The sequence below is a fragment of the Epinephelus lanceolatus genome, chromosome 5, assembly GCF_041903045.1.
Source record: "Epinephelus lanceolatus isolate andai-2023 chromosome 5, ASM4190304v1, whole genome shotgun sequence".
NCBI lineage: Eukaryota > Metazoa > Chordata > Actinopteri > Perciformes > Serranidae > Epinephelus > Epinephelus lanceolatus.
Window position 1 is genome coordinate 3,242,682 of NC_135738.1, and position 26,088 is coordinate 3,268,769.

Below are 26,088 nucleotides of genomic sequence, written 5' to 3' on the forward strand. Positions count from 1 at the left end.
ATTTATCCTGTAAACTGCACAAAATCATCAAGTAAATCACTTAAAGAGAACTAAACTTCACTTAAAAGCAAAAACTTGAGTTTTATTTTGGCAAAGGCGATGGGCATACAAATTTAAATGGTTGTATTTTAATATTTATGTTATTATTTATTATTCCATTATTTATATTTCTCTAAATATTGCCAAAATTACACCAATCACAACCGCTTAAAATTTAAAAGTTGTCTTCTTTGGCTGTTTCTTTAAGTCTAAGACTTAAGACTAATTTATAGTGGAGGGAGAGGGTCAGAAAATGAAACAATAAACAAACAAACAAAAAAGTTACACCCCAGCCACCTCCTCTCTCTGATCAGTAAAGAACAGTCCCTAATGCAAAAAACTGACACTGAGAAAATTAATTGACTCCTGATTCACAGGGTGTAAACAGCAATAAATACATAAATAAATAGCAGTATTTTAGTTTATATTATTTTTTATTTTGTTGTTTAATTGTCTCATCTTTCATACATAACAATAAAAACCAAATTTTACTTGAATTTATCAGTGATATTTTCTGTGATATTCTTCAAGGGGTTTACATGTTTGTTGTATAGAAACCAGTTTCGTGTGTCTGCAGCGACCCCGCGTGGCCGCTACTGAGAAGACAGAAACCTGGAAACACTTGAAAGAACCACAGGGAAAAAAATCATTCATACAGATCGTCGTCATTAAGATTATAGTAGAAGTATGATCCAAAAATATACAGATATATATACCGGTATTTGTCATTAAGCAGAGGTGGCGGGTCATCACGCCATTTTGAACAGGCGCTGCGGGGACAGCTGTCGGCAGGGGTCCTTTCCATCGTCAACACCGGAACTACACGTGAACAGAAGGTGAAACCGCAAGATAATGTTTAATACAGTGTTTTAAATTCGATATCGTGTTATTGTTTTACGTGTGGTATTTAGTATTAATGTGTATGTATTTAACCCAGAGGCAAACACCGACCTAACGTTAGACATTAAGCTCAGACAGCCATGAAATACGCCGTTTCTCACGCACCCCACGCCAAACCCCGTTTAAAAAGAGACTAAGACTAGGTTTACCGGTCTACAGCACCATAACAGTGTTAATTAAATTAGGATCAAAACATTTTTATATTTATTAAAAGGCGCTGTTCAGTTCGGCTATCATAGAATACATCATACACCACTCATATTTGTAAAACCTTGATTTTAGTTGGTACACAGTCGTTTATAACAGTGTAATTTGGCTGTAACAGGCGAACTGGTAGTGATAGCGGACCCTGGTGATGCTTTAAAATATTTGGTAAGGTTAAACTACTATTTGCATTAACCAATAAACTATCAATATAATAATAATTCACATTAATAGAATTAAAATAATGGTAATTATATATAAGTAAGTGATCCAGCAGAGTAACCACAGCATGATTCCACTGAAAGAAACCAGTGTAAATGTGGCTGGTGGTGTGTTACTGGATCCGTGTGTGTGTTTTCCATCAGAGGGGTCAGAGGTCAGGATGGGTCGCTCCTCAAAAGACAAGAGGGACATTTACTACCGTCTGGCCAAAGAGGAGGGCTGGAGAGCGAGGAGCGCCTTCAAGCTGCTGCAGCTCGATCAGGAGTTCAACCTGTTCTCAGGTGAGACACACACAGGACACCTGAGACGATGGGCTCCAGACCAACAGGTTACACTTACATCAGAGCCCCAGAGGAGGGTACACCTGAGTCTGGTTCTGTCTTTACTCTTCTTCTGTCTTCATTAAATGTCTGATTTGCCAGATATTAATTCGTCAAGATTTTTTTCTCCCTGTCAGGTGTGAACAGAGCAGTTGATCTGTGTGCAGCTCCTGGCAGCTGGAGTCAGGTCCTCAGTCGGAAACTCAGGTCTTGTTTTGTTTTGTTGCTTTTTGACATACACTCACCTGGCCAGAAATTAAATGGATTTTAATAACTATTTCATTGTTATGTTTTTCCACTCAGAGGGCAGGAGGAGAAGGCTGAGAAGGCTGAGGGGGGTGAGGAGGTGAAGATCGTGGCGGTGGACCTGCAGGCCATGGCTCCTCTGCCGGGAGTCACTCAGATCCAGGGAGACATCACCAAGGTGAGGACACGACAAATAAACATGTAAACATGTTCTTCTTTTATTTCACGCTTGAGTTTCACGATCCTGGAACTATATCGGGCGCTGCTTAGGAGCCGATACTGAATCCAAGTTCTAGTTATCCTTGAAAATGTATTATTTATTTATTCAATGAAAATTTCAGTCGTCCTTGAGGAGGTTCTGTGGGTTACTGAGGAGTATTTATCCTTTCTATGTTCTAGAAGAAAAAATGTTCTAGTCCTATGGGTATTTGATGAGGTTCTACTTATCCTTGTAAAGGTACCTGTGGTACACAAGGATAAGTAGAAGTATCTCTGAAAAGGCCTTTGAGGAGGTTCTATTTGTTTTTAAGAGGTTCTGTGGGTCCTTGATGAGGTTTCAGTGGTCCTTGAGGAGGTTCTGTGAGGCCTTGAGCAGTTTCTGTGAGTCTGGACAAGGTTCTACTTATCCTTGTAAAGATCCCAGTGGTCCTTGAGGAGGTTCTGTTATTCTTTAGATCATTGAGGAGTTTCTGGTTATCACTGAAAAAGGTTCTAGTGGTTCCTCAAAGTTTCAGTGGTCTGAGAAGAGGTTCCCTTGGTTTTTAGAGGCTTTGAGGAGTTTCTATGAGTCCTTAAAAAAGCTCTATGTGTCTTCACAGTTCAATGAGTCTTAACAAGGATCAAGATATCCTTGTAAATGTGGCTGTGGTCCTTGTAAGTGTTCCGGTGGTCCTTAAGGAGGTTCTGTTGGTTTTCAGATCTTTATGGAGTTTCTGGTCATTATTAAAAGGTTCTAGTGGTTCCTGTTACAGTTTTCATGGTCTTTGAGGAGAATCTATTGGTTTTAAGAGGATCTGTGGGCCCTTGATGAGGTCCCAGTGGTCCTTGAGGCGTTTCTATGAGTCCTTGACAAGGTTCTAGTTATCTTAGCAAAGGTTCCTGTGGTCCTTGATGAGGCTCTGTTGGTTTTAAGATCCTTGAGGAGTTTCAAGTTAGCCTTAAAAAGGTTCTAGTGGTCCTCAAGGAGGTTCAAGGACCCATTGAACCCAGAGAACAAATACAACAACAATAACAATAACCACCACCATGTCACATGTGTGTCTTCTTCTTCTTCTTCTTCCTGTCAGGTGTCGACAGCTCAGGAAATCATCCGTCACTTTGAGGGTCAGCCGGCCGACCTGGTGGTGTGTGACGGAGCTCCAGATGGTGAGACACTCACTTCCTGTCCATCCTCACCTGTTCTTAAAGGTTTTTATTATTCAGCTCTCTGGAGTGATTTTCTGTCTGTTTCCATAGTAACCGGGCTCCATGACGTGGACGAGTACATCCAGGCTCAGCTTCTATTGGCTGTGAGTACAGAGGTGTGTTTGTGTTCACCTGTCGGTCTGTGAGGTCATTCTGACACCTGTTTGTCTCTCAGGCTCTGAACATCACGACTCACGTCCTCAAACCTGGAGGGACGTTTGTGGCCAAGGTGAGTCCAGCTGTTGTCCACATGATTTATTAATAACTCCCCTCTGATGCAGAGATAAATGTGAAGCTGCAGCCTGTTAGCGTAGCTTAGCACAAAGAGTGGAAACAAAGGGAAACAGCTAGCCTGTTTGACGCAAACAAAGTCCACCTACCAACTACATGCTGTGGTGCATTGTGGGTCGTGGACACTGTTTGGGACTGTATGAACCCCTCATTGTCCTGTGTGTCTCAGATCTTCAGAGGTAAAGATGTGACCCTGCTGTACTCTCAGCTGAAGATCTTCTTCAGTGGTGTGACCTGCGCCAAGCCTCGCAGCAGCAGAAACTCCAGCATCGGTGAGCCCCCTCGCTGACCAATCACACGGCTCAAACGGGAGACAAACCCCGCCCCTAGCTGCTGTAGTGATTGTTTATACACCTGAGACTGTTTTGCACAGAATGTTTGACAAAATAATCCTAAAAACTGATTTAATCGTGTTGAATTTGTGGTGTTTGCATGAACTCTGCTGACAAACTGTACTTACTGTATCTGTGTGTGTGTCTGTGTGCAGAGGCCTTCGTGGTGTGTCAGAATTACTCTCCTCCTGAAGGTTACGTCCCCAACATGTCCAACCCTCTGCTGGATCATTCCTACGGTAACTCAGAGCTCTTTTATATATGTGATCTGCATCAGGAAAAACACAACAGAGTAAAATCACAAGGGAACATAGAAGCAGCATCAAGTCCGTTCACCTGAGATGTGGCAACTGACACGGTTCTGCTTAACTAATATTTATGTTTCAAAAGTTCTGTTGTATTCATGCAAACAAGTGTGTCATATTCTAGAAAAAGAGTAAGAGAAGCATAAACTAAAATTACTGCCTCACGACTGTACGCCTCTGCAAACCAGTCACGTTACAGTTTACATCCATGTCTGTCCAGACTCATATGTAGACGTGACAGCTGACGATGCCTCAAATATGCTGCTGCAAAGAAGCTACAAATTCTAAAACGTGAATGCTTCTCACACATCTTCAACTGGACAGCAGAGAAGATCTGTGCAATCAGCACAGTTTCAAGGTGGACACCCAAGAGGAGTGTCACCAATTCAGCATCTGACCAGATGTCTCCCCTTCTGTCCCAGTGACAGTGAAGTTGACCTTTGACCTTTTGGATATAAAATGTCATTGATTCGTCATTTTATCCTGTTAGACACTTGTGTGATATTTCGCTATAATAATTTAGCTTTTGACCACTAAAATCGAATCAGTTCATTGCTGAGTCAAAGTGGACGTTTGTGCCAAATTTGAGAACATTCCCTTAAGGCCTTATTGAGATACTGTGTTCATGAGAATGAAACAGATACAAGGTCACATATGACTTTTACCTTTGATCACCAAAACCTTATCAGTTCATCGTTGAGTCAAAGTGGATGTTTGTGCCAAATTTGAAGAAATATCCTAAAGGTGTTCTTGAAATATCGCATTTACTGTACAAGAATGCGACAGATGGGGTCACAGTGACCTTGACCTTTGACCACCAAACTCTGGTCAGAGCATCTTTGAGTCAAGGTGGATGTTTGTGCCAAATTTGAAGAAATTCTCTTAAGCTGTTCTTGAGATATCATGTTCACGAGAATGAGACGAACCGAAAACATAATGCCTCTGGTCATGGCTGTCGCTGGCACGGAGGCATAAAAATATATAAACTCTTTGATTTGTAATCCTTATTATTTTTAAAGTAATACTTTAAAGTGGACGTCTAAGGGAGAGGTTAAGACATAATATCAGCGTGTATATTGTTTTGGCTAAAGTAACCTTGCTGATCAGGGACGCCTGTGGCCACATGTGGTAATTAATGTTTAATGCCAAATGCTGAAACAAAGTGAAGAATCATAAAGTCATTGATGTCAGAGACACAACACTACCTGCATTATATACAGCATTAACAGTGTGTTTTATATCTTCTGACTCTCATTTGTAAAAGGAAGAATGTGTCATATCTTATTTCAGAGGTTACATACCGTTAGTCTCTGTTGGATCAGTCTTTAGTGTACCTGCATGTCCTGGTTCTGGTCTCAGTTCGTTCTGGTCTTTGTCCTGCAGATGTGGACTTTAACCAGTTAGAGGGTCCGAACCGCGTCATCGTCCCCTTTCTGGCGTGTGGTGACCTCAGCGCCTTCGACTCAGACAGGACCTACCCTCTGCAGGTGAGGAGACACGGGTTTATCTTTACTGAGTAAATCCAACCAACAGAATTTTTTTTTTCTTCAGTAAAACAAGTCTGGTTCAGTATTTATTAAAATAATTTTACCAGTTATTCCATTTTCAGTTTGATTGTTCCTGCTATGGTTATTGTGCTTTATTTATTTTCACTATGAAACTGAATCCAGTTTTTGTAATTTAAAAATTCACAGATTCTCTAAATTTAACAAATGATATAATTAAGGCATTTAATGGGATTTTAATGGGATAATTAATTAATAAAAAAAAAATGATTGTAATATATTAAGGTATTTTTGATGGATTATCTGTACACTTTACAGTTTTTAAGGGGGAGAAACCCCTCAAAATGTAACAAATAACACAACTACCACCGTTAAGTAGTACTTTAAATACACCTTAATTTTTCAGTTAAGGTGAAAATAAAAAACCTTAAAATTGTGCAGATAGCCTATTAAAAAATCTATTTTATCTATAATTTAAATAATTATAATAATTTATCTGTTATAATAAATATTAATGTATGATTTAATAATGTATCTGTTAATTAACACCAAATGCTGCAGCCATGTCTGAAATGGACTTAAGAATCCCTTAAAACAATATTTGTCAAATACTTCTAATTAATGTGTGAATTAAGGAAAAGTTAAAATCTACTTTTTTTAAATTAAGGTGTTTTTTTTTCGGGGTTTTGTCCCTCAAATTAATGGACAAAATAAAGGATTTCTGACTTCCAATTCCCTTGGTGTAGATTAAGGTGTTTGGTGTGTTTTTAGGGGTAAATTACGGATTAATTAAGGGTATTTTAAGGGATCTCACACCTGTCGACGGTTTTCTTTCTTCAGCTGGACGCTGGTAAACAGTACCAGTACACGCCCCCCACGCAGCCGCCCATACGCCCCCCCTACCAGCAGGCCTGCCACCTCCGCAAAAACAACCTGCTGTCCAGAGAGGACGCTCTGTCCAACCGTCCCAACCAGAGTCAAGACGAGACGGATCCACCGGCCGAGTCCACCTGATCTGTCTGACTGCTGCTGATTGGTGGAAAAGGAAAAGAGTTATCATTGAAAGGAACAGAGCAGCAGTTTCTTTTCTGTCGATAAGAAGATGGAAATAAGTTTAGTTTCTGTGTGTACAGAGCAGAGGTAAGACTTGTCTCTGGTCTTGGTGCTAAACTAGACTGAACATGCTCTGGACGACCGCTGCACTGGATGTTTTCCAATAAGAGGAGTGTGTTTTCAGTTTTTCCAAATTTTAAGGGGAATATTTTGTGTCAGATTCTTCATCCATCAGGCTGAGGAACTGCAAACATTTTTATATTTTAAAAATAAAAGTCATTTCTTGGAGGCAAACGAACATCGTGGTTGACAGGAATTGTTTTATAAAAGTGATTGAACTCTCAATTTTGTCTTTTTCTGTAAACAGTGTCCAGTTTTATTTAAATAATAAAAAACAGATGAAACCACACATTGTGCCGCCCTCTGGTGTTTAAAGGAACAGCGCATCAGAATTATGGAGATTTTGTGGCATCGAGCAGTGAGATTACAACCAGCTGAAACTTCTCCTGGTTAGAATTTCATTATTCAGGAGGTTTTTATCAGGAGCTGAATTATCCGCAGAGGTCTCTTTCTCTCTGAAACAAACAGACCAGCTGATTTAAACAGCTAAAAACACTGAATACAGCAGTTTCACATGAAAACAATCAGTGTTTTTCCAACAAAGCTTGTTGTGGAGGGGCCGCTGAGCTACTGATCATGTGTACATTTTCTTTCTTACCAAAATGTAACTGCCTGGATTAAACAAAATAAAACAGGTTTTAAGAGGCCGTTGATCCCATCAAAGCTCTCATGTGTGCTTCCATATCTTCTAAACGTCGTATGAACAGCTATTCAACTTCTTTAAAGAACATCTCTCGGCTCAGGTTTCGTAAAGACTGTCAAGCATGTAGCAGCACGTACCAAACTGGAAAGGCCCTCAGCTTTACTAATAGTAGGACTTGTACTCAGGGGTGGAATGGAACAAAGTACATTGACTCAAATGTATATAGTATATAAAGGAGTTGTGACTTACTAGTGTGTACGGCCCCTGTGTGTGGGGGAACGAGAGGGCCAGTCAGTGGCATCAAAGCCTTCATCATCCAGGAATTGCCTACACACTCTGGACACATGAGGCCGGGCATTTGTCCTGTACCAGGAGGAACCCAGGGCCCTCTGACAGTGTGGTCAGAAACATGCACACCAGTAGCCTGCTGGAGGTCATGTTGTAGGGCTCTGGCAGTGCTCCTCCTGTTCCTCCTCACACAAAGGAGCAGATACCGGTCCTGCTGCAGGGTTGATGCCCTTCTACGGCCCTGTCCAGCTCTCCTGGTATAACGGCTGGTCTCCTGTGCCATCCTGGAGGAGCTGGACTACCTGTGTGACCTGATTGGGCTGCAGGTACGGCCTCATGCTACCAGTAGTGACAAGGACACTAGCAGAAGACCAAACTAGAGAAGACAATCACTTGTGCTTCCTACATGGACACATTGATATCCCTGAAGTTTAACTGACTTCCTGTTAGACTGTGATTATTAAGTGTCCCCGTCATGTTTTGGGCAGTGTGCTTCAGGCTCTGAGTACTTCCTCCTCCGCTGCTTGTACTGTCGATGCCCCCCCCCCCCCCCCCCCCCCCCACCCGTTTGTACGCGGTGACGTCATGACGCAAGGACTCACACAACCGCATTGTTGTTGGGGGAAGAGAAGCTCGGGCAGCCGCTGAGCTCTGCCGCTTCTAACTGCTAATAAACAGTCCTTATTGATCAGTAATTACCCTGATCAACGTAATAACACTCAGAAACCGGCTCCGTCGCCCTGGATACCTGTCGGTCACTACCAGGTTTGACTCGGTTCAGCGCGAGCCGCGGCCGCCGTTGGATGAGCGGACTGAATGTGGATTTAACTACCGCTTCGCTCCGCAGGCCGCGCCGCCATTGCTGCCGTTTTTACAAGCTGAATTCGTGAAAATACCGAGGTAAGTTCAACCCCACTCTGTCCTCGCCTATTTAATATCAGCCCCCTTCAGTTTGGGCCGGTTGAAATCCAAAACCAGGCGACGCTGCCCTGAGGAAAAGTCACCTTTTCCAATCGAGGCAGTTTCTTGTTGTGTTGGTCGCCATATTTCCTCCCCCCGTCAGTTAGGTGTAATGCTAGCAAGCTAACGTTAGCCCGGTTTGTGGACGGAGTGTCCTAATGTGTTTAACCGGCCACCGGAGAGTCCGCCGTGTGATGGGAACACACCGCCGGGTCGTCTTTTGTTGTATCAGACCCGTGTTTGGTAAATCACGTCAAAGCTGGGTCGATTAATAACACAAACCGACGTTGTGGTTCGGTTAATTGAAGCTAACGGTAGCTGGTGGCTAGCAGACACCGTTCAACAGAGAGAACCGAGCTGCAGCTGCTGTCGGCCAGCGATACCCAACAACAAGCAGCTCTCAGCGGCTTCAGCCAGGCCAGCTGAGCCCACCGTAGGCTGGCTGTGGTCGGTGTGGAGGTGTGCTGCTCACCGTACATTGTTTCATTCATCCAGTGAACGTTTTCTCAGTCGGTCTGTTTCCGCCCCCTTTACTGGAACTCCATTCAGCAGCCAACTGAAAACAGGATCTCATGAATGAAAGCTGCACAAACAGACACCGGAGCTTCACTTAAAGCTGCGAGCTGAACTGCAGGTTACAGCTGGAGTCGCATTTTGTTGTCGTGTTGGTGGCACAACAAAGCAGGGTTTGAAACAATTAAGGAATACGAACACTTGTTTGTTGACGATGTGAAACATTTCCTTTGTTTTCACCATAACACACATAAAGACACATAAAACTGTGCATTCACCACATCCCATAAGAAAACACACACACAAGACAACATAAAGCCATAAAAGTGGAAATACAAAACCTTATAAATAGTTTTGGCAGTACACATTAATGAAAAATAAAACTCACAACATACAAGTCAGTACACACAATATATAAGTGTCCATGAAATGCAATGGACCTACTGTGCAAAGAGCTGCAGCAAAGTATCAGGAGCATCACCCTGTGTCACTGTCCTATGTGTGGATCCTAGCTTTATATATTACCTTAACATCACTATTAAGCAGGATTTATACTCGTGCAGCAGACCCTACGCCCTAGCCTGTGTCACTCTGCAGTCGCACCTCCAAAACACTAGTCATCAGCAGGGTTTCTGTGAAGTGCTGTAAGGTATGGTGATTCAAAACACACATTAAACACACATTAAACATGGCTTAATAGAGACAATTTCAAACACAAGTACACAAATCAGCTTCACTATAACTCGCAGCATTCACAGACAAACACTTGCCTTTATCTGGACACATTTTCCACACAAGTTCAACATGCTAATGTTATTAGCACAAGCCTATGGCAGTTTACATTGTATAAATTAGCCTAGCGGTTAGCAAACATTTCCTCTCCTCACATGAAGCCAGGGACAACAGCAACATTTAACAAAGGTTACGTTACAAAATTCGACTCTATCACAACCCACAAGGTTCACTGACAAAACAACTGTCTTCTACTAAACACATTTTCCAAACAAATACAACATGCTAACGTTATTAGTACAAGCCTATGGCATTTTACATTGTATAAATTAGCCTAGCAACGAGCAGAGATTTCCTCTGCTCATATGAAGCCAGGATAAATCACACACAAGACTTAAAATGCTATTTTGTGGAGACTTTATTATCTACACAATTAATTGTTTCTTACCTGTGAAATTAAAGTAAATAAAAGCTTTGTTTCCACTGAGGGAAATGGTTTCAGCTTACAAAAATAGACAGGAGGTCTGCGTCGCCATGACGTGTAGTTACATTACTGGGGAGGTGCACGTCAGGCTACAGCGTGAGTTATGGAGAAGGCTCTACATCGACGCAGAGCTTACGCCATAGCTATGGCGTAGATTCAACACAGAAGTATAAATTCTGCTTTAGGGATGCAGGATAATATAGGCATGTCATTGGTGTTGACCAATATCGGCTTTAAAATGAACTATCAGAATTGAGCAACATGCTTTTTCTTAATTAGCTTCCTTATGATTTTGGAGGCCTTGTTCACGATTCTCTGCAGCTTGTTTCTCCTCTCGACGTGCACACATCTTGTTTACAGTTGCTCTCAACTAGAGCTGCAACAATCAGTCAATGAGCTAACTGATTATTCGTTCTATAGAAAATTAATTGGCAGCTATTTTGATAATCAAATAGTCATGTAAGTTATTTTCAGGCAAAACTGCCAAAAATGTGATACTAACAGGTTCTTAAATGTCAGGATTTGCTACTTTCCTTGGTCTTATATTACAGTAAATTTAATATTTTGGGGTCTAAAATGTTGGTTAGACAAGTCAAAACATTTAAAGTCATGTCAGGTACCAGGACTGTTTAACAGGCCTTTGAAAAAGCTGCTTTCTAAGTTTTCATTGACCAGTCAATTGAGAAAATAATCAGATTAATTGGTAACAGACATAACTGTTAGATTCACCCTACTCTCAATATTGTTGTACACAGTTCAGAGAAAATTTGTAACATTACAGGAGGATACAGTCAGTGCTTTGAGATATACTCAGATCTTTAACTTAAAGGCAGAACACCAGCTAATTTAAGAATTCCAACAATTTCTTTTCATGGTCTTGTAAAGATCCCTGAATATTTGTGAACATGATCTGTCCTCTCTCAAAGCCAGAAACCAGAGAAGAAAGTCTCAAACTTGTGATATCACAGGGTTTAAAGTCGGGAGCTGCTCCGTAGACAATGAATGGGGGACTGATTTGGTGGACCCACAGTATATGTGTTTTCTTTTTAACACCCAAATGGATTTGGGGGAGAATTAATCATGTTTCCTCATATTTTTGGTGTGTCTTTGACCACAGTAATAATGTATACATTTTGAAAATGGGCGTAGTTCCCCTACAATTAAAAGTAGCATTACCACCATGCTAAACAGTCATTCAAGTAATAGTCCTGCAAAAGCACATAAGCATCAGCTTCAAAATATACCCTAAATACCAAACGTTACAGTTCCCATTATGCAGAATGCCCTATGGTTTCCATTAACTGTCAGTGTACTCACACACAGTACAGATAACACATGTACGAGAGGATACAGATACAGAAATACAGATAACCAAAGAGTGAGCAAAACATAAACGAGAGCAGGCAAGAGCCGGAAAACAAACAGAGTAGTTAAGACTAATGATTTTGGCATGAAAGATCAGGGTTTGAGTCCCAGTCAGGGTGGGGCAACATATATCCAGTGTGGACCCTTAGGCAAGTTCTTAACACTGCCATCCTACCTCAGGAAAAGTGAAACCTTAAATGCAAGAGTCATACCAGCTCAGACGTCGTCACAATTAATCTGCTTATTGTTTTTGCTCTACATAAAGCCACTTCTGTTTGTAGAGCTGAAACAATCAACAGATTCATTAAAAATGTTTTTTGACAAAAAAATAATTGGCAGCTATAATGATAATTGAAGCAAGTCAAATTTTAAGCAAAAAAAGCCAAACATTGGATATTTCAAGCTTCTGAAATTTGAGGATTTTGATTTTGATGAGGCAACACTGAAACGTTATTGATGTTTAATACCATGACTGACCATGACCTACATGGTCGGGTATGGAATGACCTATATAGAGGTGCTGTTGGCGAACTGGCTTAACTTCCATTATAGGGGAATATATTGATTATATATTTTTAATGGTTTTGTTTGTTGTTTAGCGGTGGGTATGGAACCTCAAAACCTTTTTGAATACTGACTGAAATTTGTATTTAGCATTCAGTTTTGAAAAATATCAAGTATTGAGAGCTTGGTCCCACCTTGAGTCTTAAAACCAGGAGTTTGTGATTTAAATAAGGAAACTCTTAACTTCACACCATATGATATTTAGCCAAGCTTAACAATAAACATGTTTACAACCCACAAACGAAAGTATTGAAAATAGTTTCAGCATCAGTTCTGAACATCTGGTATCACAGTGGCACAAATATCAAACATTTTCAAACACTACCCAGCCTCAGTGCAGTCAGGTTATTTCTATAATCAGAGTCAGGTATGAGACATAGTTGTACCATGTGAGACGATATTATTGCATTAAAAATAAAGGTATAGTTGGATAGACCTGCAGAACATATTAAATACTGGAACTAAAATGTTTCACGCACAGATAGAAAGTTGGGTATTTTCATGTTTCTGGTGGTCTGTGATTGAACCCTGGAGGAGGTGATGACATACTTGTGTAAACACATTAACTGCCCATCATTGTTCCTGCGGTGCCTCATTGAGGGTTAAGGCTGTTAATCATTACTGCACACACAGTGCTCTGTGTGCTGGCTGTTGATTCACAGAGTTAATGACATGAAAAATTGTATTTGTTGCTGCTTCAATGTCACATAAATGAGTCATTAACAACGTTGTTTGATTTGTCTGGTTTTCAGGGTCTGTACAGCTTCAAGATGAAGAAGAAAAGTCGACATCACCGACCTGCGGCGCTGAAGAGGGATTCGTCTCCCATCAAGCCTTCGCCCAACCGGGAGACTCTGACGTACGCACAGGCTCAGCGGATAGTGGAGCTGGAGGTGGACGGCCGCGTGCACCGGCTCAGCATCTACGACAAGCTGGATGTCATCACTGATGACGACCCCACGGCGCAGGAGATTATGGAGTGCAACAGCAACAAGGAGAACAATGAGAAGCCCCAGCAGGTCCTGGTGCGCTCTGTGCGCCTCAAAAACAACCAGCAGAAGAAGAATGCGGCGCTCATGGCCTCACACGGCAGCAGCGGCACACACGGCAGTACCGGCGGCCTGTTGGAGCCAAAGGTTAGAACGGTTGAATACAACTTGCCGGTGGTGCCGAAGAGGCCGGTGGCATATTACAAATACACAGAGAGGACGGCAGAGGAGCTGGACGAGGAAGTGGAGTACGACATGGATGAGGAGGACTACGCCTGGCTGGAGCTCATCAATGAGAAGAGGAAGAGCGAGGGCGTCAGCCAGGTGTCGCACAACTTGTTTGAGTTCCTCATGGACCGCTTTGAGAAGGAGTCGTACTCAGCCACGCAGGGTCAGAGCGACCTGCAGTCATTGGTGGACGAGGACGCCGTCTGTTGCATCTGCATGGATGGAGACGGAGCCGACAGTAATGTCATCCTCTTCTGCGACTCTTGCAACATCGCCGTGCATCAGGAGTGCTACGGCGTGCCATACATCCCTGAGGGCCAATGGCTATGCCGCCACTGCCTGCAGTGTCCGTCGCGTCCCGCTCAGTGTGTCTTCTGCCCCAACAGAGGCGGAGCCCTGAAGAAGACTGACGATGACCGCTGGGGGCATGTAGCATGTGCTCTGTGGGTGCCTGAGGTCGGCTTCTCTGACACGGTTTTCATCGAGCCCATTGACGGCGTCCGCAATATCCCACCTGCCCGCTGGAAGCTCACCTGCTATTTGTGTAAAGAGAAGGGCGCAGGAGCGTGCATCCAGTGTGACAAGATCAACTGTTACACTGCCTTCCATGTCAGCTGCGCCCAGAAGGCCGGCCTCTACATGAAGATGGAGCCCGTCAAAGAGGTGATGGCGTCCGGCGCCACCACCTTCTCTGTGAAAAAGACCGCCTTCTGCTGCAGCCACACGCCTGAAGGCTGCGACCGCCGGCCGCTCAACATCTACGAGGAGCCGCATCCGAAAAACGGAGCCTGCCACAAGAGGGCCGAAAAAAGGGGGAAGTCCAGGGCCAAGGGCTGGCACAAGAAGAAGAGTAAGAGAGGCGAGCCCGAACCAGAACCAGAGCCTGAGACCCCCACCAACTCTGGACCTAGTATCACCGCTTCAAGGTAGGCAGGCAAACAGGACTCCCAGAATGCATCACTCACATTAATTATTAGCCGATACTCAGTTGACTCAAGTCTGTTTTTCTCTCTCAGTTTAACTTCAGCTGAATAAACTTTCTGATTGTTGGTGGTCTTCACAGGCGCCCCCCCCCCCCCCCCCACATTTTTTTAATTATTTTTTTTTAATGAATTTATGTATGGTATGTTCATTAAGTAGAGTCTAGGTAAGAGAACCTTGACAGTTGAATAACTTTACATTAATAAGTTGCAGTTAAGGTTAATTCTGGTTTATTAGAGCTTGGGTCTCATTTGTGTTCCATCAGTCGTAATGACATCGTACTCACCAAGTTAACGTCTGTAACACGGTCTGACAGATCAGGAAACACAAGCAGTCAGATGATCAGAGATTTAACCGATTACTACCTGTTACAGACACAAAGACACAGAAAAAAAACACAAAGCTTGTTAGATAGAAGGTTGTGTTTCTGCTCAGGTTTGAAAGAAATGATGATTATTTTTTGATTAATACCTCCTTTGGTTTCTCTGTGCATCAGCTTTGACACCATCCTGAACCAGGTGGCAGTTCAGAGGAAGCGTGCGTTCGTTGAGCGGGTGCTGAGCTACTGGGTGCAGAAGAGGCAGTCGAGGAATAACGTGCCGCTGATCCGCCGGTTGCAGGCCAACCCTCAGCCGCCCAAAGTCAAGCAAAAGGTCAGAGCTGCTGACGCTCAGAGCAGAGTGTTATCTTTTAATTTCATTCTTGGCGCTGAATTGAAGTTTGTGATTTTTGCAGGACCGCATGGAGACGAACCAGGCGCTGAAGGAGCAGCTGAAGGAGTGGCACCGCCTCCGCCACGACCTGGAGCGAGCTCGCCTGCTCCTGGAGCTCATCAGGAAGAGGGAGAAGCTGAAGAGAGAGGAGGTAGGAGAGTCACACCATAAACACTTAATGCAAAACAGCACACACCAACCTGTCTGTTATATCTGATGCTGTTTACATGTATTGAAACTGTGGGTTAGTGTCAGCACAGAGTTGTCTGACTGTGTGTTCTCCCGTCAGATGAAGCTGCAGCAGTCGGTGCTGGAGGTCCAGCTGACCCCCTTCAACATCCTGCTGAGAGCCGTGCTCAGTCAGCTGCAGGAGAAGGACCAGTACAGTATCTTCGCTCAGCCCGTCTGCGTCAAAGAGGTCAGCAACAATATTTCACTCTGTTGAACAATCTGCTTCCCTGTCCATCAAGTGAAGCTGCTGTGGTCCCATAACGGTCGACTTGTTCCAGTACTAACTACTAACTAAATCTACGTTTGAATACCAGAAAATTACTTAATCGACCAAAATGTTTAGAAAACGTTTTAAATATGGAACAAATGTTAACACTTAATTTGACTGTCAGAACTGTTGCCTGGACACATCACTTCCTGCATGTGTTTTAATGTGAAGGCAGGGGTAGACCTTTACTTTGAAACAGCCAAATGAAGTGCTGACAGTGCTAGCTGTAATGAAAGTAGAGTAGAACAGTTAATTAGTTGTCAACTATGAAATTAATTGACAGTTTGATTATTGGTTAAAAACTAATCCGATTTCCAATTGATCGACACTTTTCACCATTTTCTGGCATTTTCTCAACTAAACAGCTAATTTATTAATCGACAGTGTAAATAATCGTTAGGTGCAGCCCTAAATAAAAGTGAATCAGAAAACCTGAGGCCTCAAACGTGTCCTCTCTGTCTCCTGCAGGTTCCAGACTACCTGGACCACATCAAGAACCCCATGGACTTCTCCACCATGAGGAAACGCATCGACGCTCATGACTACAGGAGCCTGGAGGAGTTCGAGGCAGACTTCAACCTCATCATCTTCAACTGCATGAAGTACAACGCCAAGGACACGTTTTTCTACAGGGCAGGTCAGCGGATGCAGGACCACGGAGGAGCCATCCTCCGCAGGGCCCGAAGGGAGGCTGAGAGAATTGGCTTTGACTTCCCCGGTGGGATTCATCTGCCCGAAGCCCCGAAACTGGAGCCGCCGCCGCCCTTCAGCTGGGAGGAAGGTAAGTCGACAGAAAGTCTATCAATGTTTGTGTCGCACATTGTCAACTGAATCTCTGTGTTGGGATATTTGGATGGTCGAGTTATTTTACGCCCCCACCCTGAGGCTTGTTGTCGTCCCCCCACCATATTTGTAGTCCTCTTTTTAACCTAATTAGATCATCTGTAAAAGTGCTGGAGTGATGTTATGGAGATAATACTGATGATGTCACGTGACCATCTGTCTCTCAGTGGACCGGCTGCTGACCCCCACCTATCGCCAGCTGACCCCACTGGAGGATCAGCTGAAGGAGCTGCTGGAGAAGCTGGACCTGAGCACGGCCATGAAGCACAGCCCGTCCCGCAGCAAGAGGCTCAAACTGCTCAAGAAGACCATCATGGAGGTTCGGAGCGAGATTAGCCTGAAGAAGTCCCTCCAAACGCAGCCGCCTGTGGCGACTGAGCCCAGCCCGACCCCTGCAGAGTCAGAGGAGATAGCACTACCTGAACCCCCAGCAGAGCCCTGCACACCACAGGAGGAGAAGCCTTTACCCCCACCAACGTTAGAGCTGTTAACCTCACTGACGCAGCTCGAAACCTCGCACAGCGACTCAGAGCCGCCCCCTCTGAAAGCCGTCAAATCCAGCACGGACCATACTCCCATGGAGCTTGATGGCGACATTGACACATCTACCTCAGCGCCCACAGACGCACCCAACGGGCACCTCCCAGACCCCCTGCTCCCCAACGGCGACCTCCACACAGAAGCCTCTGGCACCTGCAACCGACAGAATAGCGTCCTCTTCCGCAAGTCCAAGAGCACCAGCCCCCAGAAACCACTCAAGACCAAGACGCAAGAGGCACCGGCTGTGACGCTGCCGCCCCTTGGCACCAAAACCTTCCTGTCAGTGGTGATTCCTCGACTGGAGACACTGCTCCTGCCGAAGAAGAGAAGACGCAGCAGCAGCGCTGACGGCGAGGATGATGATGAGGAGTCGCCGATAAAACGCCTCGGTACAGGTACTGTCTGTCATGTTTCAAAATCACAGCAGAAAAAAACCCATAAACTTTGATGTTTAAGTTCTTTATGGTGGTTAAGGTTAAGTACTATAACCCTACACTACGCTGTGACATGTTTCCTGTGGTGTTCTTCAGGAATAGCGAACGGTTTTGTGGTGGAGGAGGAAGAAATCTCACCTTCTCCCCGCCTGCTGGAGCCTCGCCGCCGCTGTGCCTCTGAGTCGAGCATCTCCTCCAGTGGAAGCGTCCTCTGCAGCACGAGGTGAGTTCAGGAGGAAACACGCAGAGTCATGCTGTCGACTGATAATACAAAGTTCAGTCATTCCAGACTTTGAATGTATTTGAATAGTTTTTAGTTTATCATATCTGTCAGCAGCAGTTACGTATCACTGACCCAGTTAATAGCTGAGGTCTGATCTGGGTTCACAGTGACATGATGGAGAAAACTGTGTAAAGAAGTTGGAGGAAAAAATAATTCCTCATGAATATGTTGCTCTAGACTGGAAGGTCTTTACCTGTGATTTGGACCCTGATTTTTTTATTTGATTGATTTGTTTGTAACGATGGCAGCAACACAACGCAGAGCCTTCCACTTTGATTTTGAAATTCCTCTGCAGCCAGTGTGGTTAAAGACGCCCCGCCTTTCCTCTCGTCTCTTTCAGCACCGTCATTGTGTCGAAAAGCGGTAAAGGACGGCTGCCGGCGGCTCGACGGAGCACCGTGGATGACAAAAGCACTCTGATGACCTGCATCGAGAACGGAGAGTTCACCAAAGCTGCCAAGATCTCTTCAGGTGAGCAAAGCGACGTCCGTCTGCTCAGATCTGATGAATGTGCATGAAACGGCATGGCACGCTTTGATTGGTCAGCTCTTCTCTCTGTCTACTGATTTACTAAACTTAATAAAAACTATGTTATTATACTAATACTGTTTATGAGCAAGCATACATTGTTTTATTTATTCCTTCCTTCCCATACTGCTGTTCCACCTGTGTCACCCAAAGAGCAGTGAAGTAAAAAATAAAATCTTACCAAATCAGCAGCTCCTCCCACCTCACTGCTTCTCAGTCTGAGGTCCAGGGGCCTCCGAGCTCCTCGATGAAGTCAGCAGAGACTCAAAGCTGCAGATGTCAGCCGTGAAGGAAGTGATAAATGAACAAAGAGTCCAGAAACAGGAAACCTGTGATGGACAAGGTGGAAGTGAAGTCCGTTATTTTCTGTGTGTGTGTGTTCAGTGAATTATAGAGTCATGTCACGGCCTCTCAACAAACAGTATCCAGACCATTTGTCTTTCAGATGAAGTGGCAGTTTAACTTAAAACCATATTCATACTAAAATCTGACTGGTGCACAGCTGGTCTCTTTAAACAGCCTCATCTGCTGGAACCTTAAAATACAAAATACATGGCATCAGAACTCACGACGATTGAAATAACCTGCTGAATCTGACACGCTTTAGTCCTCAGGAGCTCCTGAAACCAAACACTGAAGATCCACTGTTACATTTAGAAGCTTAAATTATTGATACATGAATGAAAGTTTAACAAATCCTGACATTTATTTATTTATTTAGAGGGCAGTGCACATTAATGAACATTACTGTAAATGTGCCGGTGTTAGCCAAAGGCTATTTTTCAACTGTAGTCCTCCGGCATGATGTTAAAAAGACCTCAGGCCATTAAAAAACACATAAGTCATAATATGTAAAACAAATAACAAACAGATAGATAATAACAGATAGACAACATGAACATGACGTGATCCACAAGAGAGACGACGTCTCACTCTGTTGGATTTGTTGCAACTACATAAACACTCGGTTCAGTTTGGTTACTCACTGAATTAACTAATTAGCGACAGCTGACGATCTGCTGTCGCCGATCATTTTAAACAAGTGAAAGCGACAAATGAGAAGCTGCTAGTTGAACGTTTTGGACACTGATCTGTACTGAGATATATTAAGAAGAGAGGGAGTTTTACTGAATCTCTCTCTGTCTGATCTTTTCACACACTCTAATTTTCACATAAGCACTGAAAGATTCATCATTAAAGAGTAACTAAACCCAAATCCAAACTTTTAAATTATTTAATCATGCGGCTCTTCATGGAATGAATTGTTTTGTGGGGGTTGTGAGATTTAAAAAAAAATTATCCACCGATTCACAGACGTTCTGTCCCAATGTAAGTGAATGGATAAAAGTATTTTTGGGCCGCAGGACATCACATGACGTACTCAGGAGTTGTTATTTCACTGTTTCACTAGGAAAACTGGCTTCAAGGCCTGCCGCACTTTCTGGGGGCCTGGGACAGGGCTGGGAGGGGGTATGAAATGCCGGGCCACTCCTCAGTGGCTGAAAAATAAGATTGCAGTAGTCAGGTTTCAACCAGTAGAAGGCAGTTGCATATTTATAATGCAGTATGTAGAATTCAAATACTTTGCGCTCTAATGTCAAGAAGTAAATCAGGGATCCATGATAACATCAGCACGTCATCCTTATCGGCTGATATCAGCTTTAAAATGAACTGAATCGGCCAACACGCTTTTTCTTACTTTACACAATGACGGAATATTACAGACATGAAAAGTTGTATTTCATGTCTTCATCTGCTGGTGGGCCATCATGATAAGAGTATGCATGAATAATATGATGTTAATTTCACCTAAGAAGAGACTTGATGATATCGGTATCAGGTATCAGCCAAATGAGTTGTTCTATATCGGCATACCTGATATCAGCATAAAGCCCAGTATCATGCATCCCCATACTGAATATCCAAAACTGAAACTGAACAAAGTGGTTTGGGGTTTAGTTACTCTTTAAGTGGAGCCGCTCTGCAACACCACCAGAGTGATGTTAACCAGCCTGCTTTATGTTAATAAATAGAGTCCATTACATTACACACTCAGTAGTGTGCCAGTAGCCGAGTGGTTACAGCACATGCAACATAACCGTGATGTTGAGGGTTCAGTTCCAGCCTGAGGAGCGTTGGTGCATGTCATACCTCGCTGTCTGCTGAGTCTACCTCTCCTCTGTCATCTCTCAATGCAAAAAAATAATCTGCAAGAATCTGGAAGAAAAATCAATAAAAATATTCTCTGAGGATCAGTCAGGACATTTTCACTTCTACATTTTGTTCTCAGCATAAACAACTCTGTAAACCTTGCATCAGTCTGAATAGCCTTAAATCTATTTATGACTCATCAGGAATCTCTTCAACTGCTTTTTAAAGGTGATCTTTAAAAAACGTGTGTGAGTGTTTGACAGTGTGTGTGTGTGTGTCCTTGGTTGTGTGTTCAGACTGCTTGTGCTCTGTGTCTGTTGCATTGAATACTTCATAACTTGCTTATCGTTGTTCCTGTAGAGGTGTGGAAGCCCTCCGCTGCTTCTCCATTTGTTCTGGAGCCTCTTAAACTAGTTTGGGCTAAATGTAGTGGATATCCCTCCTACCCCGCCCTGGTGAGTGCGTGTTGGTCCCCTCTGTGTCTCATTACCCATCTGCCCCTCTGCCATCGTGCGTGCTGTAGCTCGTGATTTGTGCTCACAGCCATGCGGGAGCTTCCGGCTGGCCGATCATGGACTGCTTGGTGTGTGTGGAGTCGGCCGCTTCGCTCAGAGCGTTTCCGGCTCGACTCAGCCTTGCATGCTTGTGTCTCTGACTGCGGGCTTCTTCTGTGCGGCTGCCAGGAATTACTCCACACTGTTACTGTGAGGAGGCAGCTTCACTCAGTCTCCATCTCGCTCTGTTTTTTTTTTTTTTTTTTTTCTTCTTCTTTTCCCCGGCCATCACAGATCATGGACCCCAAAGCGCGGAAGACGGGGTGTCAGCACAACGGGGTGGAGCTTCCCCAGCCGCCGCCGGACGTTCTCAGAGCCGGAGAGCGGATGCAGTTCAGGTCCGCAGAGAAACTCTTCCTCGTCCACTTCTTCGACAGCAAGCGCAGCTGGTGAGCAACTCACCGACTGTTAACCGTTTATCGGTTAATCTTCAAGAATATTTTTGACCAGTAAGGCATGTTTGTCAATAGATTAATATTGCAACTATTCAGTTTTCTGCACTGCGCACCACCTGGGTCTGATGGGAGCTAGCTAGCGGCGCCATTCATTCGGCAGGTACTGCTAGTAACGCCATCCTAACCCAACGGTGTTGCTGTGGAAACATTGTGCCCACCCCCTTGTCTCTCCCCAGGTCGCCCCAATGATTAAGTGGCTTCATTTTGAGCTGCAAGCCCCTTTAGCATTGTTAACTATGTTAGCACTGTTAGCTGTGTCAGCTAGGCTAGTGGTGAAAGCGTAGATAACAATGCTGAAGGGGGTTTTGTGGCTCAAAATAAAGCCATGTACTTAGTGGGGCGATCTGGGGGGAAACCAGAGGGTGGCCACTGTGATTCCGCAGCAAGGCATTACCAGCTGTAATTGTGAACAAGCAGCGCTGCTTGTTGGCGCCCACCTCTCCGAGGTAGTGTGTCAGCAAAGCCAACAGAAAATAAAATAAAAGGCAAAACATTTATATCACAAAACATTAAAATCACCACCTCTAAATGGACAGTGCTTTGAAATGCAGCACAAAAGCTCAGAGTCAGTCGAGCACTGGACTAAAAGGAAAGACCTCTTGAATTTTGTGTCATCTGTTGTTGTTTTACGTTCGATTTTTTTTTTTTTAAAATAAAAATGAAGTGGTTAGTAAGTGGTTAATGGGCGTCAGGCTATTTAGACCAAAATTACCGAAACTGACGTCGTTAAAAGCCTAGCAGCTGCATTTTGGACACATTTTATTTAACAAAGACAACAGCTGGGGATGAATGTATGAATCCTGCTTTTACATCTCTGACTTTAACTTTGTTTTAAGGCTGCTGTCAGCCCTAGAGTGATCTCCTCTGGTCTGAATCAGGGACTCATGTTGTTCCAAAGTTGTATAATTGCCTAGAGTTGGTTCGTGTTCTCACGGCAGCATTTACAAGAGGACCAGATCAAATGCCTTGTGTGAGAAAGCTGCTCTTGATTGGTCAGAATTTCCATGTGGGAAAAATCCAGGAAGTAAAGCAAACGTTGAAGAAGAGTACACTTGCAAGATAAATGTGACACTTTCTAATGTCACAATGGAGGGACAACTACGCAGGTTGATTTTAGCGCTGCTCATCGTGGACTATATTGCTGTCATTGTTCATTTTAGTCAAACCATACAGTTTGTAAACGAGGCGCGGCTCCAACTAGAAAACAATGTTTTGATGCATTGGATGTGCTGAATGTGCATATTAAGGCAGTACAGGAGGAGGTGCACATTAATAATCCTCCAGGACTGTAACATGCTCATGTTTAACCCAAACAATGTGTCATGTGACTGCAGTTGCTTCACATCCAGGTCAGAACACCTTCTCACCACAAACCAACCGCACCAGAGTTCCTTTGGAACCAGACTGAGACCACCTCTTCAAGAAGGTCTCAGTCTGGTTGTTTTGGTGCACACCTGAGTGTGATTGCTGTATTCACACCTGCCCAAACGAACCGCACTGAGGGGGCAAATGAACTTGAGTTTGATTGAACTGAACCAAACAGGGCAGGTGTGAAAGCACCCTCAGATGATAAAGGCCAACACAGTGATTAATTCAGTACAACTGGGCGTTCGTCTCAGGTCAGAATTTTACCAAACATCTGATCGACTGTGTGGAATAATTTTGTCTTTTTCTTTAAAACAAAGATAATCCTCAGTTTTGTCTTTTATTTAGAAAGAGATATTTCTGGCTCTTCAGTCACAGTTTAATGCACTGAAACAGTCACTCACAGGACCGGGAACGACAAATGTACCATTATCATAAATGTGGTAATAAATGATAAATTTACATTATATTTATTACGTAACCTTTTAAATGTTCCATCTTTTTTTTTAAGATATTTTTGGGGCTTTTGAGCCTTTAATGTAAAGAACAGACAAGCATGAAAGGGGGAGAGAGAGGGGATGACATGCAGCAAAGGGCCACAGGCTGGAGTCGAACCCGGGCCGCTGCGGCAACAGCCTTGTACATGGGGCGCCTGCTCTACCACTAAGCCACCAGCGCCCCGAAAATATATGTTCCATCTTAAGTAATGATAAAAACACTTAATGTAGCATGTTTCATATGAAAAGGTGCTTCACAAAATGTAGGAGGATCATTAAAAAACAGCTGAAAGGATAAAAAAAAAAAAAGACAAATTGTAGAGATTCAACGGCAAAAAACGTTGTAGTAAAAGATGCTAATCCGTACTGTGGGCCAGTTAAAAATGTAGCAAACTGAGGAGCAGGTGACATCAACGTCGTATTCGTCAGGAACATAAACTGTGAGGTCATTGATGTCATCAAGAAGCAGCTTTCTCTCCATCTGGTTCCACCCTGACCTCTCGTCTCCTCTCTCCTCAGGCAATGGCTTCCTAGATCCAAGATGGCTCCCTTCGGGGTCAACCAGACGCTTGACAAAATCAAGCTGACGGAGGCTCGCTCCTCCTGCATCCGAAAAGCTGTGCAGCTCGCCTTCGACCGAGCCATGATCCACCTGAACCGTGTGAGCGGCAAGCTGGAGCCGAGCGCCGGCCTCGCCGCCACGGACTGAACCTCCTCCTCCTTCTTCTCCTCTTCCTCCCACCACCTCTCCCATCATCCATCTCTCCTCTTTCAGCTTTTTGTTTCGAACACCATCATCACAGCAGAGATGCACAGTTTCTGCCTCATACGCACAACAACAAACACACACGCTCATTGTCATGTTTACCAATTCCTGCAAACTGGAACCGAATCGTTTTCACGTCTCCCCGCACATCTGCCCCCGCCCCCACCCCGTCCGAATACTGTAGCTTGTGACGGCCATCTAGTTTTGTCAAAGAGCTATGCAACGAAGACGACTCGGTTAGCGGGTGCAAAAAGTTGAACGAGAAAAAAAACAAGTCAAACCTGGGCTGTGAGGACTGAAAAATCACGGGTCTAAACCTGTTGAATGTGTCAGATTTGACCTCTGACCTCCTTAAATGTGCTGCAAGACTGCTGCAACAATCTCACTGCCATGAAAATGTCCATCAGTGTGTGTGTGTGTGACTGCAGCAGCTCCTGTAAATATCCTGTACAAGGCCTGACACTAATTTATTCACTCCCTCAGTTTGTTTTGGTACATTTGGTGTTCAGATATTTATACAGTCGGAGGTGACGATCCACTGACGGTGTCGGTGTTTCTGCTGGTGCTATCTCTACACAGAGAAAAAAACAAACATGCATACTGTAATGAACATTTTGATTTCAGCTCCTTTTTTTTACGGTTTTTGTAAGTTATTGAGTTCTCAAGCTTCAAGTTCTCTCGTCTTTGGCATTAACTTTTTGTGTGTGTTTGCATCTTTTTTTTTTTTTTACCTGAATGTTTTTACTGGACTACTTTTTTTTTTGTTTGTACATATTTATATAAAATCTATATAGATGCTCTCAAAGTTTAAAATGCCTGAAGTGCATCATTCACACCGAAACCAAAAAAATCTGCTGCCCACACGTTTCCCACTAATGTGTTTGGTTTTTTTTACAGTTTGTTTTTCAGGTTTTCAGCCTTTTTGTTTGTGTGCTGTGATGAGTTCAAAGTCTTCTGTCAAACGTCACAAAATCATCTTTTCCACCTGAACTGAACTACAGTCGGCTGTAGGAGAGAAGAGAATGTGCCTGTACTAATTTATTGTAAAGCAGAAAATGTATATGCATTACTTTATAGAGAGAGTATTGTAAGAAAAATACTACGGGCACACGAGGAGCCAGATGTAGAGGCCCCTCCTCTTCCTTTGTTGTTACGTGAGTTTTTTTTTTTACTTTTTGGATTGATAGCATTAAATCTGAGAGGTGAGGTGATAGTGTTTGATGTTTTATTTTGGCAGGGTAGCGATGGGTAGACTTCCTGTTTTGTTTGGCCCTTGGATGTGGATGTTGTGTGTAAATAGATTTGGTACTTTAGCTGATTCTCTGGGAAAAACCACAGTTATAGCCAACGGGAGTGGAAACCAGCCGTCAGCAGGCCGGTGGGATTTTTATACTAAAACACTGAAAAATTAAAATATGTTATTGAATCACTGATTTAACGTCTCCTGGTTTTTATTATTGTTTTATTAATAATAATAATAATAATACATTTTATTCATGAAGTGCTTTTCAAAGTTCTCAAAGTCGCTTTACAGAAACGGTTAAAACACATCAAAAAACAATTATCAGCAAAAAACATTGAAGACAAGGAGGAAATAGCAGTGGGAGTGAAAAACAAATAAATGAATAAAAAGTAGCTAAACATTAAAAGCAGAACGGAACAGGTGAGTTTTTAGTAGTGATTTGAATGATGGGAGGTCAGTGCAGTCACAGATGTGTTTTGGGAGGGAGTTCCAGAGCGTGGGGGCAGCAACAGAGAAAGCTCTGTCCCCC

At 43.5% G+C, this 26,088-nt stretch overlaps 2 protein-coding genes across 4 annotated transcripts; both read left to right on the plus strand.

Moving 5' to 3' along the window:
* Nucleotides 1-747: 747 nt before the first annotated feature.
* Nucleotides 748-7,230, plus strand: ftsj1 (FtsJ RNA 2'-O-methyltransferase 1). 2 transcript variants are annotated; one of them, XM_033635058.2, is made up of 11 exons: nt 748-875; nt 1,509-1,646; nt 1,823-1,892; nt 1,989-2,109; nt 3,218-3,296; nt 3,387-3,439; nt 3,511-3,564; nt 3,796-3,898; nt 4,114-4,197; nt 5,647-5,750; nt 6,609-7,230. In XM_033635058.2, the coding sequence occupies exons 2-11, from the start codon at nt 1,526-1,528 to the stop codon at nt 6,780-6,782; spliced, it is 963 nt and encodes a 320-aa protein (XP_033490949.1). In that variant the 5' UTR covers nt 748-875; nt 1,509-1,525; the 3' UTR covers nt 6,783-7,230. The 2 variants fall into 2 exon arrangements, with proteins under 2 accessions (XP_033490949.1, XP_078023738.1); XM_078167612.1 differs by having other exon boundaries at nt 831-1,311.
* Nucleotides 7,231-8,410: 1,180 nt separating this feature from the next.
* LOC117262274 (bromodomain-containing protein 1-like) lies at nt 8,411-24,471 on the plus strand. 2 transcript variants are annotated; one of them, XM_033635118.2, is made up of 12 exons: nt 8,411-8,772; nt 13,243-14,633; nt 15,185-15,341; nt 15,424-15,552; nt 15,691-15,819; nt 16,369-16,681; nt 16,911-17,678; nt 17,814-17,940; nt 18,341-18,471; nt 21,040-21,134; nt 21,468-21,622; nt 24,070-24,408. In XM_033635118.2, exons 2-12 carry the CDS (start codon nt 13,261-13,263, stop codon nt 24,257-24,259), a joined length of 3,567 nt encoding a protein of 1,188 aa, XP_033491009.2. In that variant the 5' UTR covers nt 8,411-8,772; nt 13,243-13,260; the 3' UTR covers nt 24,260-24,408. The 2 variants fall into 2 exon arrangements, with proteins under 2 accessions (XP_033491009.2, XP_033491010.2); XM_033635119.2 differs by lacking the exon at nt 21,040-21,134 and having other exon boundaries at nt 24,070-24,471.
* The last annotated feature ends 1,617 nt before the right edge of the window (nt 24,472-26,088 follow it).